Here is an 18298-nt window from a genome sequence, read left to right as displayed (position 1 = left end):
TGCCTGTAATCCCAGCACTTTGGGAGGCCAAGGCGGATGGATCACTTAGATCAGGAGTTCGAGACCAGCCTGCCCAACATGGTGAAACCCCATCTCTACTAAAAATATAAAAATTAGCCAGGCGTGGTGGCATGTGCCTCTAGTCCCAGTGGAAGTTGCAGTGAGCTGAGATTGCGCCACTTCAGCCTGGGCGACAGAGCAAGACTCTGTCTCAAAAAAAAAAAAAAAAAAAAAAAAAACCTCTATGAAGGCTTCTCCATAAATTTGTGAGGCTAAAGAGAACAGTCTGACATTTCAGCCATTCTTAGGTATACTTCTATTCCTAGGAGTTTGAGCCACAAATGATATAAAATGCAGTATATATATATATATATATATATATTTTTTTTTTTTTAGACAGAGTCTTGCTCTGTTGCCCAGGCTGGAGTGCAGTGGTGTAATCTTGACTCACTGCAACTTCCGCCTCCCAGGTTCAAGAAATTCTCCTGCCTCAGCCTCCCGAGAAGCTGGGACTACAGGTGCATGCCACCATGCCTGACAAATTTTTTGAATTTTAGTAGAGACAGGGTTTTACCATGTTGCCCAGGCTTGTCTTGAACTCCTGAGCTTTGGCATTCCACCCACCTCTGCCTCCCAAAGTGCTAGGATTACAGGCGTGAGGCACTGTGCTTGGCCTATAATTTTTTTATGTACACAAAATTATCATTACCTGGCCATCCTGGAATAAGGCAAATCAATCTGGAAAGGCTTGCAGAAAGATACATATTTGCAGTTTTTCCTGAAAATTTAAATATTTAAAGTTCTATGATATGACAAGAGGCCAAAGGTAGGCTCTTTCAGATGACAGGGAGAAGACACTTTAGAGAAAATGTTAGGGAATAATAGAGTGGCTTTTTTGTTTTTTTGCTTCTCTGCTTATAGTATTTTGTTTTGGGAGGGATGGGATCTGGCCTTGATTTTGCAGAGACTTCCTGTGCCCAGCCCATAGTATCCAACCAATCAGCCAAGGAGCCAGGAATTACTGCTTCTGCTACTGATACTGATAATGCTAATGGGTAAGTTTATTTTGGTGGGGCAAGTTGAACACAGAATGGACTACACATTGGTAAATCATGGTCAGTAAGTCTATCTATCTGTCCGTTTGTCTGTCTATCTGGTCATTTATCATATTTCTATAGATTTCTCTCAGCTCAGGAAAGATACCTGTTTGAGTTGGGAAAAACAGGCAAGTAGATGGATGAAATGACCTCAGGAGGCCTTAGAAAGCTTAGGATTCATCTGTCTTCCTTTTACTCTTGGGTTTTTTCAAAAGAAGGTTCTGCAATTGTTCTATGTTTACCTTTCATTAAAATAAAACCTCATTTTCAGAGAGGAGGTACCACATACTCAAGAGATTTCAGTGTCTTGGGAAGGTGAAGCTGCCCCTGAGATAAGAACGTCTAAGCTAGGCCAGCCAGATCCTGTACCCTCTAAGAAGAAATCCAATAGACTCACCTTAAGCAAAAGAAAGAAGGAAGCTCGTAAGTACAGTCAGATATACTTTGAAACCTGGCTCAAGTACTTGCTCTAGAAATTAGGGAATGGGACCATGGGCAGGCTGAGAATTTTCAGCCCAAGACTTGAGACTATTAGGCTGTGATTCTTCTTCCTTCTTTCACTGACCTTTACTATCTACAAAGATTGTCTTCTTCATCTCCCCACCCCATGTTTTCTTTTTTCTTCCCAGAAGATGAGAAGGTGGAGAAAACTCAAAGTGGACATGAGCACAGACAGGAAGACCAACTAAAGGAGACAGTTCAGGATCATTCTCAGATCACGGACCTGCAAAAAGGAGAGATAAGTGGTTTTGGTGAGTTCAGTTGGTTTGGCAAACCTGTTTGGCCTGAAAATTTGAGATAGAGCAGAGAGGCAGGGTTAGGATGTTAGAGGAAACTCTGCAAAGAATATAGTTAATCTCTCACAGCTGCTTGTTGCGGAATATGCTGCTGAGAGAATGATTTCATTCATTCAGTCATTTATTCACATAATCCATAGTTACTGGGTGCCTACTATGTACAAAGCATTTTAGATGTTTCCCAGGAGGAAAATGAAGATGTGGTAAGAAAGGTAATAGAAAAATCAGGAGTGGTATTATAGATGCCAGGGGAGGAGAGAATTTAAAGAAAGAGGGGTGCTCAACCATGTCAAATGCCATTGTAAAGAAGTCAAAGAGGGCCGGGCGCGGTGGCTCAAGCCTGTAATCCCAGCACTTTGGGAGGCCGAGACGGGCGGATCACGAGGTCAGGAGATCGAGAGACGATCCCGGCTAACACGGTGAAACCCCGTCTCTACTAAAAAAAATACAAAAAAATAGCCGGGCGAGGTGGCGGGCGCCTGTAGTCCCAGCTACTCGGGAGGCTGAGGCAGGAGAATGGCGTAAACCCGGGAGGCGGAGCTTGCAGTGAGCTGAGATCCGGCCACTGCACTCCAGCCTGGGTGACAGAGCAAGACTCCGTCTCAAAACAAAAAAAAAAAGAAGTCAAAGAGGATAAACATAAGCTCAAGCATATCACAATTAGGAGGCCGTTAGGGATTTGGTTACAGCTACCGAAAGGGTTGGTAAGTTTGAATGGCAGCTTATAGCCGGTTGAAGAGTAAACACTTTTTCAATTAGTTTAGATATGGAAAGTAAGAGGGAGAAAATGGTAGATAAAAAGGAATGGAGGCTGGGCGTGGCGGCTCATGCTTGTAATCCCAGCTCTGTGGGATGCCGAGGTGGGTGGATCACAAGGTTAGGAGTTCAAGACCAGCCTGACCAATGTGGTGAAATGCCATCTCTACTAAAAGTACAAAAATTAGCCGTGTGTAGTGGCATGTGCCTGTAGTCTCAGCTACTTGGAGGCTGAGGCAGGAGAATCGTTTGAACCTGGGAGACGGAGCTTGCAGCGGGCCAAGATCGTGCCACTGTACCCCAGCCTGGGCAACAAAGTGAGACTCTGTCTCAAAAACAAAAACAAAAACAACAAAAAAAGGAATGGTACAGAGTTGAGGGAGGGGTTTTTTGTTTTGTTTCGTTTTGAGATGGAGTCTTGCTCTGTCACCAGGCTGGAGTGCGGTGGCACGATCTCCGCTCACTTCAACCTCCACCCCCTGAGTTCAAGTGATTCTCCTGCCTCAACCTCTCGAGTAGCTGGGACTACAGGCACGTGCCACCACGCCCAGCTAATTTTTGTATTTTTAGTAGAGATGGGGTTTCACCATGTTGGCCAGGATAGTCTCAATCTCTTGACCTTGTGATCTGCCTGCTTCGGCCTCCCAAAGTGTTGGGATTACAGGTGTAAGCCACCATGCCCGGCCTGATAATGGTAAATTTTATGACAAGAAATAAAATAGATCATACAATATACTAGTGTGTCCAAAAATTCAAAAATACTAAGGCAGGAGGATCACTTGAGACCAGGAGTTTGAGACCAGCTTGGGCAACACAGCGAGACCCTCATCTCTACAAGAAAAAAAAATTAGCTGGGTGTGGTGGTAGTGCCTGTAGTCCTAGCTTTCAAGAGGCTGAGGTTGGAGGATCTCTTGATCCCAGGAATTGGAGGCTGCAGTAAGCGATGATCGTGCCACTGCACTCCAGCCTTGGTGATAGAGCAAGACCCTATTTCTAAAAAACTAAATAAATAGACGACAGTCTAAACACACTTGTACCAAACAAAAACAAAACTTCAAAACATAATGCAAAAAGACAGAACAAGTTCCAAGTTTAAGAAACAGTGGAATAAAAAGTTACCTAGTGTCTAATCTGTATGTGTACATATATGTGGTTTTGGTTGTGGAAGCATAATATAATTTGGACATACTTGGAAGAAAACTCCAAGACTATGCAGGCACCAAAAAAGGTAGTTCAGGTTAATAAACCATTCCTCTTGTTATAATGACATAGTAACATAAGGCACTGAGGTATAAGTCTAATTTGAACAACCAGGTGGCCTGGAGTTCAGACTACCTGAAGGGAGTTTCTAGATAGAGTCAAAAAGGAAGCTAAAAGGTTTTTTCTTTTGGTTTTATGTGTCTATATAAACTCAGATGTGCTTGTTGAGAACTTTAGGGATACTGCAGACCCCACTGACCTGATCTCTGGTTAGTTCAAATAAATTGGTGTCATTAGATTTGTGTTGCTCTGTCTCCTGTACTTCTCAGAATTACTGCAAGGGGCCTGGCACAGTGGCTCACGCCTGTAATCTTAGCACTTTGGGAGGATGAGGCAGGAGGCTTGCTTGAGTCCAGGATTCAAGACTAGCCTGGGTAACATAGTGAGACCCCTGTCTCTATAAAAAAGAAAAAAAAAAGTGAATTTATATTAAAAAAGAAATGGAAAAAAAAGAATTACTGCATGGACTAGATCTTAGGCTGGCAGATGGGGGTTCACCCTGTAGGTGGTGCTTGTGAGTTGAATTGTGATTGTAGTGGATTTATCAGCCTCCTGCTATAAATAAACCATTCTTCCTGTTTCTTACAGTTGCCAAGGAGAAGTGAGTGCTCCTGAAGTAGGAAAGATTATTTAATGAATACAATTTGCGTTAAGTACTTAAGTACAGGGAAGGAAAAGAGCAGTGTATCATGAGAGGAAGTAAGATTGGGCTGGTCAGGGAGTACATTTCTAAGGAAACAGTATTTCAGCTAAAACCTGAAGCCAGAGTAGAAGTTATCCAAGTGAAGAAAGAGTTTTAGGTAGGGTGAAGTGTGGCATGTTCCAGATACTAAAAGAAAGCCAGTGTGATTGCGGAGCTTAGAGAGCAAGGGGAGGCAAGTTGGGAAAGTGGCTCTGGATGACTGGAAAGAGGGAGGCAGTGGCTAGGTCAAAGACCATGTACAGAGTGAACATTTTATCCTAAGTGCAGGGGGAAGCCACTGGTGGGTTTTAACCAGGGAAGTGACATCTTTAATGTTTTAAAAGGATCCTTTGGTGATTAATTGAAGATGGAGTATGGGGAGAAGACAGGAATAGACCAGTTAAGATGTTAGTACGAGGATTAGGTATTAGGCTTCGATTAGGATGATGGCTGAGTATAGTGGTTTACATCTGTAATCCCAGCACTTTGGGAGGCAGAGGCAGGAAGATCACTTGAGCCCAGGAATTTGAGGTTGCAGTGAGCTATGTTCATACCACGTCACTCCAGCCTGGGTAACAGAGCAAGACCCTGTCTCAAAAAAATATATTAAAAAATAAGATAAAAATAAAAAATAAAATGGATTAGGATGATGAAAGTAGAGAAAGAGAAAAGTGGATGGTCTTAAGGTATGTTTTGGAGGTAAAATTGTTACAAGTTGGTAATGAATTGGATACTGGAAGGTTGAAGCAGGAGAGAGTATGTCAAGGATGATTGGTTTCTGGCTTGAACAGTTACGTGAAGGGAGATGGGAAAGAGTGGAGGAAGAAAAAGTTTGTGGGATAAAATTAAGCATTCAGGTTTGGGTACATTTAGGTTTGAGATCCTTGTGAGACATCCAAATAGAGGTATCAAAGAGCAAGGTGGCTTAGGAATCTGGAACTCAGAACAGAGGCTGTAAGTAGACAGCTGTGTTCTGTCAGGTATGAAAATGGATTTCAAAGCCGTGGGAATGGGTGAGTTTGCCTCAGGAGAAAGTGTATCATGGGGAGAGAAGGCCCATGATTGGGCTTTGGGACCCCTGACATTTAGAGATTGAAGAACAAGGAGAACCCAGCAAAGAAGACTGCGGGGGAAGTTGCCAGTAAAATTGAGGGGAGGGGGACAGGAGAATGAGACATCACAGAACCCAGGAAACTAGTGTTTCAGGAATGAGTGGTCAAGTGAAATCCTCTTAACATGTGTCTGTGACATCAGTCTTCATTATCATAGAGCCACATCTGGGCATCAAACACAGTTTTCCAGAGCACATTATCTTCTTTAGGTTACTTGAAACTTTTTTAAAAAGTACAATGTTCTTGTCAAAAATATCATTCCAAGCCATAAATTTCCAGTTCCATATCATTATAGCGATTTTTTCCTACTCATTTTCTTGTAAGTACTCATTGCTTTCACAGCTAACAATTTGTATTATTGATCTGTATTAATTTATTTGACTCCTGGCCTCTCCTCCTACTCTATTTTTCTAGTCTTGCTAGGTCACCTCTGTAAACATCCAAAACTACTATTGGCAACTGTCATTTCAGACTAACATTTTAGTCCCAACCAGTACTTTGTTCTTTAAGATAAGGTAATTAAGGCCAGGCACAGTGGCTCACCCCTGTAATCCCAGCATTTTGGCAGGCTGAGGAGGGTGGATCGCTTGAGCCCAGGAGTTCAAGACCAACCTGGGCAACATGGCAAAACCCTGCCTCTACCAATAAATACAAAAAATTTTCTGGGTGTAGTGGTGCGTGCCTGTAGTCCCAGCTACTTGGGAGGCTGAAGTAGGAGGATTGCTTGAACTTGGGAAGTGGAGGCTGCAGTGACCAGAGATTGTGCCACTGCACTTCAGCCTGGGCAACAGAGCGAGACTGTGTTTCAAAAAAAAAAAAAAGTAATTGTGCAAGTGATCTCTTATATTGTGATATTTTGAAAGGACCCAAATACAAGTCACCTTCTTTTCTGAGGGATGATTCTGGAGGGATGGGATTCGGAGCCATCCCTTACAATCAGGTATTTAAGGTAAAATTTGGCAGTGGGAGACAGTGAACTTACTAGAGAAATATGTTGGTTGATAATGTTAAATAGTGAATATTTAGCGATACCTATGTGTCTGTTATGTGATTTTTCTCTGTCAACTCAATTGCTTGAGTGTAGACTCAGAAAAGGTGGAGAGAGGGTTCATTCCGGTTGGTGTTTTGTCATCTGGGTAGGAAGAAGGACAGTGGGAAAGGGGGCTGAAGGTGTCTACAAGAGAATCCAAGTAAGTGTCAAGTAATCAAACCAGAGTGGAACAGAGTGAAGAATGGAAATTGCTTCCAGATGGAGAGGATGGTAGTGGGCAGTGGGTTGGAGAGCTAGGTAAAATGAGAGTTGCTATAGGAGTCTTTGAGCAAGTGAGGTGGAAGACGGGGCATTTTTATAGAGAGGATGTTTGGATAAGTGGCTCAGATGGTGTGCAGTTCCTGCAGATGACTGGGTGGGGCATACAGGAGTGGGAGTGGGTTACAGAGGTGACATGAAGAAAAAAGTCAAGGCACTGAAAGAATGGGGTGCTGTATGAGGAGTTCCTGTGGATATAGAGGTCATTTGGAATGAAGGCAGGAGGTGGAGAGAAGCTACAAGGGATATGAGAGGTGAGGATAGTCCCATGGCATAGACCTCAAGGGAGGAAGGGTTTTTATAAGAGTTGGGGAGTAGTAGCAGTGGGGTAATGATAATGCCAGCCTGACTTTCTGTCCCAAGAGACATGGGGAGTGTGAGAGGAACTGACTCCATTTACAGGGCTGCAGGTGGGGGTGGTTTAGGTGGGGCAGTGTCATTAGTGGGTCTCCAGGCTTCAAAAAGGAGATAGAAGTTCAGATTGGAGGTTGAGGATATGTGGACTTTTGTTGCTCAAGTCAGTGGAGTTTTCAAGACCACAATGGAAGAGTTTCGGTGGGAGAAGGGAGAGGCTGAGAGACATGGGTCAGCTTAGGAGAGGTGGGGGTCTGGAAGGTAATGGATACAAGGAAGACTTGGTATTTGAGCAGGGCCCAAAGTTAATAGTTGATGGAGAAGTGATAGGCTTAGACCTGTGTCTTTTGGAGAAGAGTGAACTCCGACGCTGTTGGTCCTAAAGTTTGCAACTTGGTGATTTGGTGACAGGTAAATCAGTTGAGATTTGGATAAGAACTCTGGATGTTGTGCACAAAAGAGATGCAGGTTAGCCCTTCAAAAGATCTTTTCAGTAGTGTCATGCCAGCAGAGAACAAGGCACTATCTGGAAAGATGTCAGGCAGCCTTTTAATTTGAGAACTGTCAATACAAGAAACATTCCTTTCAGCCTTGGGGCAGGGAGACATGGTAGACTAGTACAGGAAAAAGATCAAGGCATGAGGCTTGAGTTCTAAGTTCAGCTCTATCCCAAGTTAGCTGATCCTCAGCAAGCCATTTATCTCTTTGAGCCTTGGTTTCCCACTTACAAGTCAGGGATCCAGCTGGTTGATCTCTCATGTCTCTCTGACTATGTGATTCTGGGAGTTGGGAGGGTTATCCTGACTTTAGTTGGATTAAAGAAGGAAGTGCATATTTTTAAGTCTCTTATTTCATGTTTTTCCTCTCACAGGTCAATGTCTGGTCTGGGTCCAGTGTTCCTTCCCAAACTGTGGGAAATGGAGGCGGCTGTGTGGGAACATTGACCCCTCAGTTCTCCCAGATAATTGGTCCTGTGATCAGAACACAGGTAGAAAAGACTGGAAATGTTTTTATTCACGTTTTATTGTTCCTCCCTTTCTTTCTCTGCACTTATCCTTTAGATTAAATACTACGTAAATATAGTTAGCACTCAATGGGTCCTTGTAGTGCTTGGGAGAGAGGAAGGATCTGCCTTTCATATGGAGATGAATCTGGGCAGAAAAGGCTGGATGAAGATGCTCTGCAAAGTGATCTTGTGGGGAGGGGCCTGGAATCTAAATGTATGAGCACTGGTCTGCCCCTGTCAATCCTGATTAGAATATTGGTATTGGGTTTGTGGATAGGGAGGGATATAGGATATATGAGGGAAAACAGATGAGAGAGATCTGCTGCGCTTAGAATTCTAGGATGTTTGAAACTAGTTGGAAGAGATGATGATGATCTAGTCCAGCCCAATTATTTTACAGATGAGAAAACAGAGTCTCAGAGAAATTATTCTTATGATGCTCCATAGACAGGAGCACAATCAGACATGCGGGGGTGCAAGCAGGAGTGTGGAATCTCTTTCTAGAGTATGAGGAGGCAGCATTCCTACTTCCCCTGGTTCCAGCTGCATTTCCTCCATGGGTCTTTATTGTTCTTCCTCCATGCTGATCTCCCAGGTGCCCTTTTGGTCCCACCTGCTGCATATACCAATTTCCTTCTTGTCCTCTCCCCAACCCTCATTCACCTCTTTCTCTTTATGAGTCTCTTCCTGTCCCTTCATTCCTTCTCTCTTTCAGCAGATGTGCAGTATAATCGCTGTGATATTCCTGAGGAGACCTGGACAGGGCTTGAAAGTGATGTGGCCTATGCCTCCTACATCCCAGGATCCATCATCTGGGCCAAGCAATACGGTTACCCCTGGTAGGGCACTATGACACAGTCAGAGCATCCTTCACAAACTTGAGAGAGGTAGATTCAAGCAGGGATGGAAGCAAATGGAAAACATCTGTAATTGAAATGGTTCTGGCCTTAGAAAGAGCAGGGGGTGAGAGAAAAGATAAAGTACCATGCCTGAAGGCTTTGAAAGAGCATGTTTTCTGGAGGTTTCAGCATGGAGGTGATAGCTCCCTGGAAAAAAGGGTCTGATAGTGCTACCCCAGCTGGTAGAAAGAAGAGGGTGGATCTGAGGCATTTAAAAATATTGAGATTGGCCAGGCGCAGTGGCTCACGCCTGTAATCCCAGCACTTTGGGAGGCCAAGGCGGGCAGATCACCTGAGCACACAAGTTTGAGACCAGCCTGGCCAACATGGTGAAATCCCGTCCCTACTAAAAAATAGAAAAATTAACCAGATGTGGTGGCGCATGCCTGTAGTCCCAGCTACTCAGGACACTGAGACAGAAGAATCACTTGAACCCGGGAGGCAGAGGTTGTAGTGAGCCAAGATTGCACCACTGCACTCCAGCCTGGGTGACAGTGAGTCCTCATCTCAAAAATAAATAAAAATATTGAGATTGAGAGATACAAAGTAAAGGGAACAAGGAAAAGTGGAATAGTTTCTTCTTTGGAGATGTCCCTAGTCGAAGATTTTGTTTTTAGGATTATGGGATGGCTCAGAAGGATAAGACCTTCACTAGGTGTATTCTGAACTCCTGTGTGCATTGATGGAAGTCACTTCCTCATCTGAGTCATTGAGTAGTGACCACTAGAGGGGGCTGATGGCAGAGGAATCTATTTTTTAGATCCTTTTTTTTCAAAGTGTACTGCTGACTGAGCGCAGTGACTCGCACTTGTAATTCCAGCACTTTGGGAGGTTGAGGTGGGAGGATTGCTTGAGCCCAGGAGTTTGAGATCAGTCCTGGCTATATAGTGAGACCCCATCTCTGCAAAAAATAAAATAAACAGCTGGGTGTGGTGGCATTTGCCTGTAGTCCCAGCTACTCAGGAGGCTGAGGTGGGAGGATCACTTGTGCCTGGGAGATTGAAGCTGCAGTGAGCCATGGTTGTAACACTGCACTCCAGCCTGGGTGACAGAGTGAAACCTTGTCTCAGAAAAAAAAATCATACTGCTCTTTTCTGTGCATGTACATTGATGAGGTTGTGTTCTGTTCATCTAACCCCTTCTCTTCTGTCCCCTGCACCCAACTATCTTCTCCAGGTGGCCAGGCATGATAGAATCTGATCCTGACTTAGGAGAATATTTTCTTTTTACTTCCCATCTTGATTCCCTGCCGGTGAGTTTCCTGGTTCAGGGTAAGAAGGAGCTCAGGCCAAAGTAATGAACAAATCCATCCTCACAGATGTACAGATAAGAGACATGGACATAACTAGGAGACACAAGTGAAAACAGATACTTAACTAGGAGGACAAACACAGAGATAAGTGCTCACACATATAATAGAAACAAACTTGTATCTAATTAAATATTTATCCACTGTCAGGGCATTAGTGGTTTTGATAAATATGCTTTGGCTAGGATTCCTGAGGTTAGAGTGGAAGAACAATCGGAACGAGGATAGGGTAGATGAGTCAGGCTTCAAGGGGGCATGTGAGGCCCAGCACCTCCTTCTGGCTAGAGGAGAAAAGCAGGGAGCAGGACAGGAGTCCATAACAGGACCATCTTTTATTTCAGTCTAAGTACCACGTGACATTTTTTGGAGAAACAGTTTCTCGTGCATGGATCCCAGTCAACATGCTAAAGAACTTCCAGGAGCTGTCCCTGGAGCTATCAGGCATGGTGAGCACATCTTGGGGTTCTGTTGTGATACAGAGGAAATGAAATCTTCCTTTTATTAAACCTGATTTTCTCCCAGGCTAAGCCATGTCGGGAGAAAGTTCTGTGTCTGACCAGGTGTGCCAAGGGTGAGGTAATTCATGAAGGACTCTTCTTGCTCCTAGGACTGCAGCAGGGCAATTATTTTTTTCAGTCCCCTTCCCTGCCTGCAGATGGGGGGGCCATTCTGAAGGTGAGGTTTTTCTACAGTTTAGCCAAAGCAGGTGTGGCAGAAATGAAGGCACAAATTAACTCAGGATTTCTCAGTCTCAGCACTATTGGCATTTTGGGGGAGATAATGTTTGGTTGTAGAGGGTTGTCCTTGTATCATGGGATGTTTAGCAGCATCCCTAGGCTCCAGCGGCATCTAACCAGCAGCAGCTCCCACCTCCACCCTCTGCCCCCTGCCTGTGGTTGTGACAACCAAAAAATTATCTCCAGCCATTGCCAGGTGCATTCTGGAGGGCACAGTCTACCCGGTTGAGAACCACTGGATTAGCACAATAACATTTCCTCCCTGTAGTCACTTTGGGTTTGACCAGCCTTGCAAATGAGCAGAGACTTAGTGGCCCAGGGGCTTTAGAAAATCAAGCAATGAGTATTAAATCAAACAGCTGAATCTAAAGAAACTTGTCAGAAGCTTCAAAGTGAAATCACCTGGGCTCCTATAATCCTCTCTTCAAATTTCCATGGGATTCACTTTGGAGAGGACACCAAAATGTTGGTTGAAAATATTGCTAGGGCCAGGTGTGGTGGCCCACACCTGTAATCCCAGCACTTTGGGAGGCCGAGGTGGGCAGATCGCCTGAGCTCAGGAGTTTGAGACCACCCGGGCAACATGGTGAAACCCTGTCTCTACTAAAATACAAAAAATTTGCTGGGCATGGTGCTGTGTGCCTGTAGTCCCAGCAGGAGGCTGAGGCACAAGAATTGCTTGAACCAGGGAGGTGGAGGATGCAGTGAGCTGAGATCGCACCACTGCACTCCAGCCTGGGTGACAAAGTGACTCTGCCTCCAAATATATACATATATATAGTTAGGAATTGGTGAGATGTTTATTAGACGGAAGGGGGGTGTTATGTCTGATCCCAAAATATTAAGGAGTATCGTATCAATACTAGGAACTGGAAATAAATGTTGTAGTTGAAGAGAATGTCAGATGGGTAGCAGTATGCTGGGGTCACTTTGCTAATATTTATTAGTGACTCTAATTTTTTTTTTTTTTTTTTTTTTTTTTGCTTTTTGAGATGGAGTCTTGCTCTGTCTCCCAAGCTGGAGTGCAGTGGCATGATCTCAGCTCACTGCAACCTCTGCCCCCCGGGTTCAAGCAGTTCTCTGCCTCAGCCTCCTGAGGAGCTGGGATTGTAGGCAACCTCCACCATGCCCAGCTAAGTTTTGTATTTTTAGTAGAGATGGGGTTTCACCATCTTGGCTAGGCTGGTCTTGAAATCCTGACCTCGTGATCTACCCAACTCAGCCTCCCAAAGTGCTGGGATTACAGGTGTGAACCATTGCACCTGGCCATTAATCTTTAAGTCGATATTTATCATTGGCTCTAATCTTCTTCCATTTCAGAAAAAGCGCAGAAATGACTGCAGCCAGAAACTGGGGGTGGCCCTGATGATGGCTCAAGAAGCAGAACAGATCAGCATTCAGGTGGGAGGGTGTTCAGACCACACCCATTCCTTTCCCTGCTCTTGGACAAGTGGGATTCTTTCTCAGTCCAGACAAAGATGGTTTGTGCCAGGGGCCATCCTACCTCCATATTTCACTTCAAGTTTCAGATATAAGTGCTCTAACCTCTCTTTTCTGTGGAGTCAGTTTTTATGCTCAAATTCAGTTGGTGGGGGTGGGATGGAGAGTAAAAAACAGTGAAAATTTCACCTCCCAATTTCCTTAATTTTTTGAATTAGAAACGAACTGGAAATAGAGATTATAATTAGTTAATCTCCATAAAAGGTCAGATAAGCCTAATGTGTAATTTCACGTGGAAATGGTATGGAAAATGAGGGCTGAGCGGGGGGCTCACGCCTGTAATCCTAGCACTTTGGGAGGCCAAATCGGGTGTATCCATTGAGTCCAGGAGTTCAAGGCCAGCCTGCAACACAGCAAAACCCCATCTCTACAAAAAATACAAAAATTAGCCAGGCATAGTGGCGCATGCCTGCAGTCCCACATACTTGGGAGGCTGAGGCAGGAGGATCATTTGAGCCTGGGATGGCGAGGTTGCAGTAAGTAAAGATTGTACCACTGCACTCCAGCCTGGGTGACAGAGCAAGACCCTGTCTCAATAATGATAATAATAATAATAATAATAATAATAATAATAATTTTGTCAAGCCTGTAATCCCAGCACTTTGAGAGGCTGAGACAGGCGGATCATGAGGTCAGGAGATCGAGACCATCCTGGCTAACATGGTGAAACCCCGTCTCTACTAAAAAATACAAAAAACTAGCTGGGCGAGGTGGCAGGCGCCTGTAGTCCCAGCTACTCGGGAGGCTGAGGCAGGAGAATGGCGTAAACCCGGGAGGCGGAGCTTGCAGAGAGCTGAGATCCGGCTACTGCACTCCAGCCTGGGCGACAGAGCGAGACTCCATCTAAAAAAAAAAAAAAAAAATAATAATAATAATAATAATTTTGGTATGGAAAATGAATCAGAATTTCATCATAACTAAATTCCAGAAGACAGAAGGCAAAAGCTGCCCCTGAGAAGGTAGTGGATGATGCTTTTGTTTCTTGGTTCCCTTAGGAACGGGTTAACTTGTTTGGTTTCTGGAGCCGATTCAATGGATCTAACAGTAATGGGGAAAGAAAAGGTAGGATAAATGGAGGCTGAGGACTGGAGAGGGATGGGAGGGATTCTTTCATGAGGGCAGCAGCCCATGTTTTTCTTTATTTTATATTCTCTGTCATCAATAGGAGACTCTTGGCCGGGCGCGGTGGCTCAAGCCTGTAATCCCAGCACTTTGGGAGGCCGAGACGGGCGGATCACGAGGTCAGGAGATCGAGACCATCCTGGCTAACACGGTGAAACCCCGTCTCTACTAAAAAATGCAAAAAACTAGTCGGGCAAGGTGGCGGGTGCCTGTAGTCCCAGCTACTTGGGAGGCTGAGGCAGGAGAATGGCGTAAACCTGGGAAGCGGAGCTTGCAGTGAGCTGAGATCTGGCCACTGCACTCCAGCCTGGGTGACAGAGTGAGACTCTGTCTCAAAAAAAAAAAAAAAAAAAAAAATAGACTCTTGTGAATGTCATTGACCCAGTATCCAGGATGGATGGGCAGATGAGAGAGGAATGGAAGAAACAGGATGGGGAGGGAGGGTGTACTGAATAGTGATGGACTTTGAAAAGGGTGGAAATGTGATAATCTGGGATCACATTTTATGGAGAAAATACCACTTGCACACAAAAGGCACAGTTAGAAGACAGATTCTCTGTGATCAGCTTCATTAACTCACTATTTTATGGTATGAATGATTTAGCCTTTCTTTCCTTTTCCTGTTCTAGACTTACAGCTCTCTGGTTTGAACAGCCCAGGATCCTGCTTGGAGAAAAAGGAGGAGGAGGAAGAGTTGGAAAAGGAGGAAGAGTTGGAAAAGGAGGAAGTAGAGAAAACAGTAAGATTAGCTTTAATTTCAGTTTTTATTTTTATAGAGATGGAGTTTTGCCAGGTTGCCCAGGCTGATCTCAAACTCCTGGGCTTAAGCAGTCCTCCCACTTCAGCCTTCCAAAGTGCTGGGATTACAGGCATGAGCCACCACACTTGACCAAGATTAGCTTTAAAAATTGTTTAGATGGTTGGGCACGATGGCTCACTCCTGTAATCCCAGCACTTTGGGAGGCCAAGATAGGCGGATCACAAGGTCAGGAGATGGAGACCATCCTGGCTAACATGGTGAAACCCCATCTACTGAAAATACAAAAAATTAGCCGGGCGTGGTGGTGGGCACCTGTAGTCCCAGCTGCTCGGGAGGCTGAGGCAGGAGAATCGCTTGAACCCGGGAGGTGGAGCTTGCAGTGAGCCGAGACCACGCCACTGCACTCCAGCCTGGGTGACAGAGCGAGACTCCCTCTCAAAAAAAAAAAAAAAAGGCCGGGCGCCGTGGCTCACGCCTGTAATCCCTGCACTTTGGGAGGCCGAGGCGGGCGGATCACGAGGTCAGGAGATCGAGACCATCCTGGCTAACACGGTGAAACCCCGTCTCTACTAAAATACAAAAAATTAGCCGGGCGCGGTGGCGGGCGCCTGTAGTCCCAGCTACTCGGGAGGCTGAGGCAGGAGAATGGCGCGAACCTGGGAGGCGGAGCTTGCAGTGAGCCGAGATGGTGCCACTGCACTCCAGCATGGGCGACAGAGTGAAGACTCCGCCTCAAAAAAAAAAAAAAAAAAAAAAAAAAAGAAAAATTGTTTAGACAAGGATCTTGGGGGTTTCCTTTTAGGAGCTTCCTGTAACGATCTCGTTAGCATGGACTTATATTTACTAAGGGGCTATCCTGCCCCTGCCTTGAGGGAGCCCCAATTGTCAGATATTTGGGGGTTCTAGGTCTCTTCTTTCTTTCTTCTCTAATTTCCCGCATCTCTAGGAACTTCTTTCTTGAGTATAATCTCAGTTCTTACTGTATTTATTTGACTTTTCGGGGAGCAATTCAGAGAATAGCAGTTGTTTCTTTCTACTCCTTTCTCCCCTACATGGACCTGGAGGATTTTCATTCACTTGTTTTCTTAGCATCTGTTTTCCAGGTATAGGAAGTATATATTTTCACTTTTTCTTCTAATTTTTTATTTAGCAATTTTTATCATACTCGTGGCCTAGCTTTATTTCCTTCTTTTATGCCTAAAGCCTTGCATTGATGAATACCAGCAGACTGGGAAAGTGACTACACATTTTTCTCTGTGGTGCCATAAATTTAAACAATATCAGGCTCACAGAAGCTACTTTTTTTTTTTTTTTATTTTTTATTTATTTATTATTATTTTTTTTTTGAGACGGAGTCTCGCTGTGTCTCCCAGGCTGGAGTGCAGTGGCGTGATCTCGGCTCACTGCAAGCTCCGCCTCCCGGGTTCACGCCATTCTCCCGCCTCAGCCTCCCAAGTAGCTGAGACTACAGGCGCCCGCCACCACGCCCGGCTAGTTTTTTGTATTTTTTTTTAGTAGAGACGGGGTTTCACCATGTTAGCCAGGATAGTCTCGATCTCCTGACCTCGTGATCCACCCGCCTCGGCCTCCCAAAGTGCTGGGATTACAGGCTTGAGCCACCGCGCCCGGCCCACAGAAGCTACTTTGATTCCCCAAAGCCCACCTGTCATTCTGTAGCATCCTTCTGTATTAAAAACAGCTAGGGGCCTTAATTTATCATTTTTTTTTAAACTTTCTTTCCCATCCTCAGGACCCAACTTTGCCTATTTGTAAGCAAGTCAAAATACAGACCCAAAAAACCAAGCCAAGAGGTAAGCAGGCCAGCTGGAAATGGGGCACATCCCACAGCTAAGGCAGGGAAGTGGTAGAGAGGGAGTCTGCAGGTAGGTGGACCTCACTGCCCGTCTCCGTGCCAGGACCTGAGAAAACAGGCAACATTTACCCATAGTGTCAGTGGGGAGCTGGAGCCCCCTTGCTTCTCTGTAGTGAATTATAAAATCTGAGATGAAAGATAGAAGGTTTTACGTTCTTAGCCAAGAAGGATGGCTTCCTGGAGAAGGTAGACTCTGAGGAGAACTGTAAAGAGAAGAAGATCCAGGGGGTAAAAGAAAAAGAGAATTGGGGAAAAAAGATGTTGAAAAAGAGCCAGAGGCCACCAGGAGAACTCACTAGATTGAGACTGAGCAGAAGATATGGGGCAGGGCAGAGACTCAATGTGCAGCGTCCATCTGCCCTTGCTGAGTTGTCATTTAGAGATAAATAAGCATATTTCCCTCATGACTGGGACTTGGGGGTGGTGCAGGCACAGCAGATGGCCAAGGCAGGACACTGCAGAGGAAGATAATGAAGAGATCTCTGGGCAGGAAATCCACAGCTCCTCCTGCACTCAGAATGGGAAGGAAAGAAGGCCAAGGGAATTCAGATTCTGACCAGCCAGGTAAGGCTCAAGACCTCGGAAAAACTAAGGGGAATGAGGTGCCTGTCGGGATCTCCCCTCCCTGAATCATTTCTTAACCATTTTACAGCTTTTCATTACTTTACAGAATGAATGAAAATTAGAATGAAAGAGCATGTCAGACTGCACCCAGCACACACTATAGAAACAGAATGATTCCTGATTTGATTTAGCCCAGGGGCAGGAGAGTGGTAGAAGAGAAGTAACACTTACTCAGTATTGCCAAGGTCTGGCTAAAGAGATACTTCCATGCCTGCTCCTTTAAATTTTTTTCAATAGCTCTCTCACTGGATATTCCCATTTTAGATATCAGAAAACTGAGGCTCAAAGGATTTAAAAATTGCTCAAGGCTGGTGACTAGCATAGGGCAGATGGCTTGACTCTCTTTCTGATCCCAAAGTCCATATTCTTTGTATTGAGAAAGGTCATCTTTTCCAGAGATTTTTTGGAAATAGAGATTTAGGAGTTTGACTTATAAACGGTAAGGACAGGCTGACCTAATAGGACTCTCGGCTTTGTCGCCTTCTCATTTAGGCCCTAAGAAAAAATTTAAAGCTCCCCAGAGCAAGGCCTTGGCAGCCAGCTTTTCAGAGGGAGAAGAAGTTAGAACAGTGCCAAAGGACCTGGGCCTATCAGCATGTAAAGGGGCCTGCCCCTCAGCTGCAAAAGAAGAGCCAAGACCCCGGGAACCCCTGACCCAGGAGGCTGGACGTGTTCCCCTTGAGGACGAAGCCTCCAGTGATCTGGACCTGGAGCAACTCATGGAAGATGTTGGGAGAGAGCTGGGGCAGAGCGGGGAGCTGCAGCACAGTGACAGTGATGGCGAGGACATCCCCCTGGCGCTGTTTGGGAAGTAGCTGGTGCTCCTGCGCTCCCTTCTTTTCTCTCTTCTCTGGGGCGCAGGAGGGAGAAGTGGCTAAGTGCTGGGGCTGTTCATTGGCTACCAGGTTCAAGTGTGTGTTGTGCTGTTTCTTTGTTAATAAAGCAGGTTGCGGGTTGACTGGCTTGGCTGGTCTCTAACTGCCCCCTGTTGGCTGCTCGCCCTCCTTGGTGTCACCGTGGTACGTCACTGCTTCTGGCGGGAGCCTGCACAGTGCAGGCATCTGGGGAAGGCAGTGAGACCTGAGTCCTGAGAGGACATCA

General features: G+C 45.2%; 1 protein-coding gene across 43 annotated transcripts in view; it reads left to right on the top strand.

Moving 5' to 3' along the window:
- ZCWPW1 (zinc finger CW-type and PWWP domain containing 1) overlaps positions 1-18152 on the top strand; it is a 28647-nt gene extending 10495 nt beyond the window's left edge. For 11 of the 43 annotated variants that reach the window (XM_065541709.2, XM_065541708.2, XM_074034553.1 and 8 more), the window contains 13 exons: positions 938-1055; positions 1369-1520; positions 1727-1849; positions 8239-8355; positions 9089-9212; positions 10449-10524; positions 10923-11027; positions 12639-12719; positions 13814-13880; positions 14570-14679; positions 16451-16511; positions 17003-17137; positions 17690-18152. In XM_065541709.2, coding sequence (XP_065397781.1) covers positions 940-1055; positions 1369-1520; positions 1727-1849; positions 8239-8355; positions 9089-9212; positions 10449-10524; positions 10923-11027; positions 12639-12719; positions 13814-13880; positions 14570-14679; positions 16451-16511; positions 17003-17137; positions 17690-18012 — 1590 coding nt within the window. In that variant the 5' untranslated portion in view covers positions 938-939 and the 3' untranslated portion in view covers positions 18013-18152. Of the gene's footprint in view, positions 1-937; positions 1056-1368; positions 1521-1726; positions 1850-8238; positions 8356-9088; positions 9213-10448; positions 10525-10922; positions 11028-12638; positions 12720-13813; positions 13881-14569; positions 14680-16450; positions 16512-17002; positions 17138-17689 lie in introns of those variants that run through there. The other 32 variants (XM_074034561.1, XM_074034557.1, XM_074034541.1 and 29 more) reach the window with 14 other exon arrangements.
- The last annotated feature ends 146 nt before the right edge of the window (positions 18153-18298 follow it).

Source organism: Macaca fascicularis, chromosome 3, assembly GCF_037993035.2.
Source record: "Macaca fascicularis isolate 582-1 chromosome 3, T2T-MFA8v1.1".
NCBI classification, from domain to species: Eukaryota; Metazoa; Chordata; class Mammalia; order Primates; family Cercopithecidae; genus Macaca; species Macaca fascicularis.
Note: the sequence above shows the minus strand (reverse complement) of the source record. Positions and strands in the feature narration are given on the sequence as shown.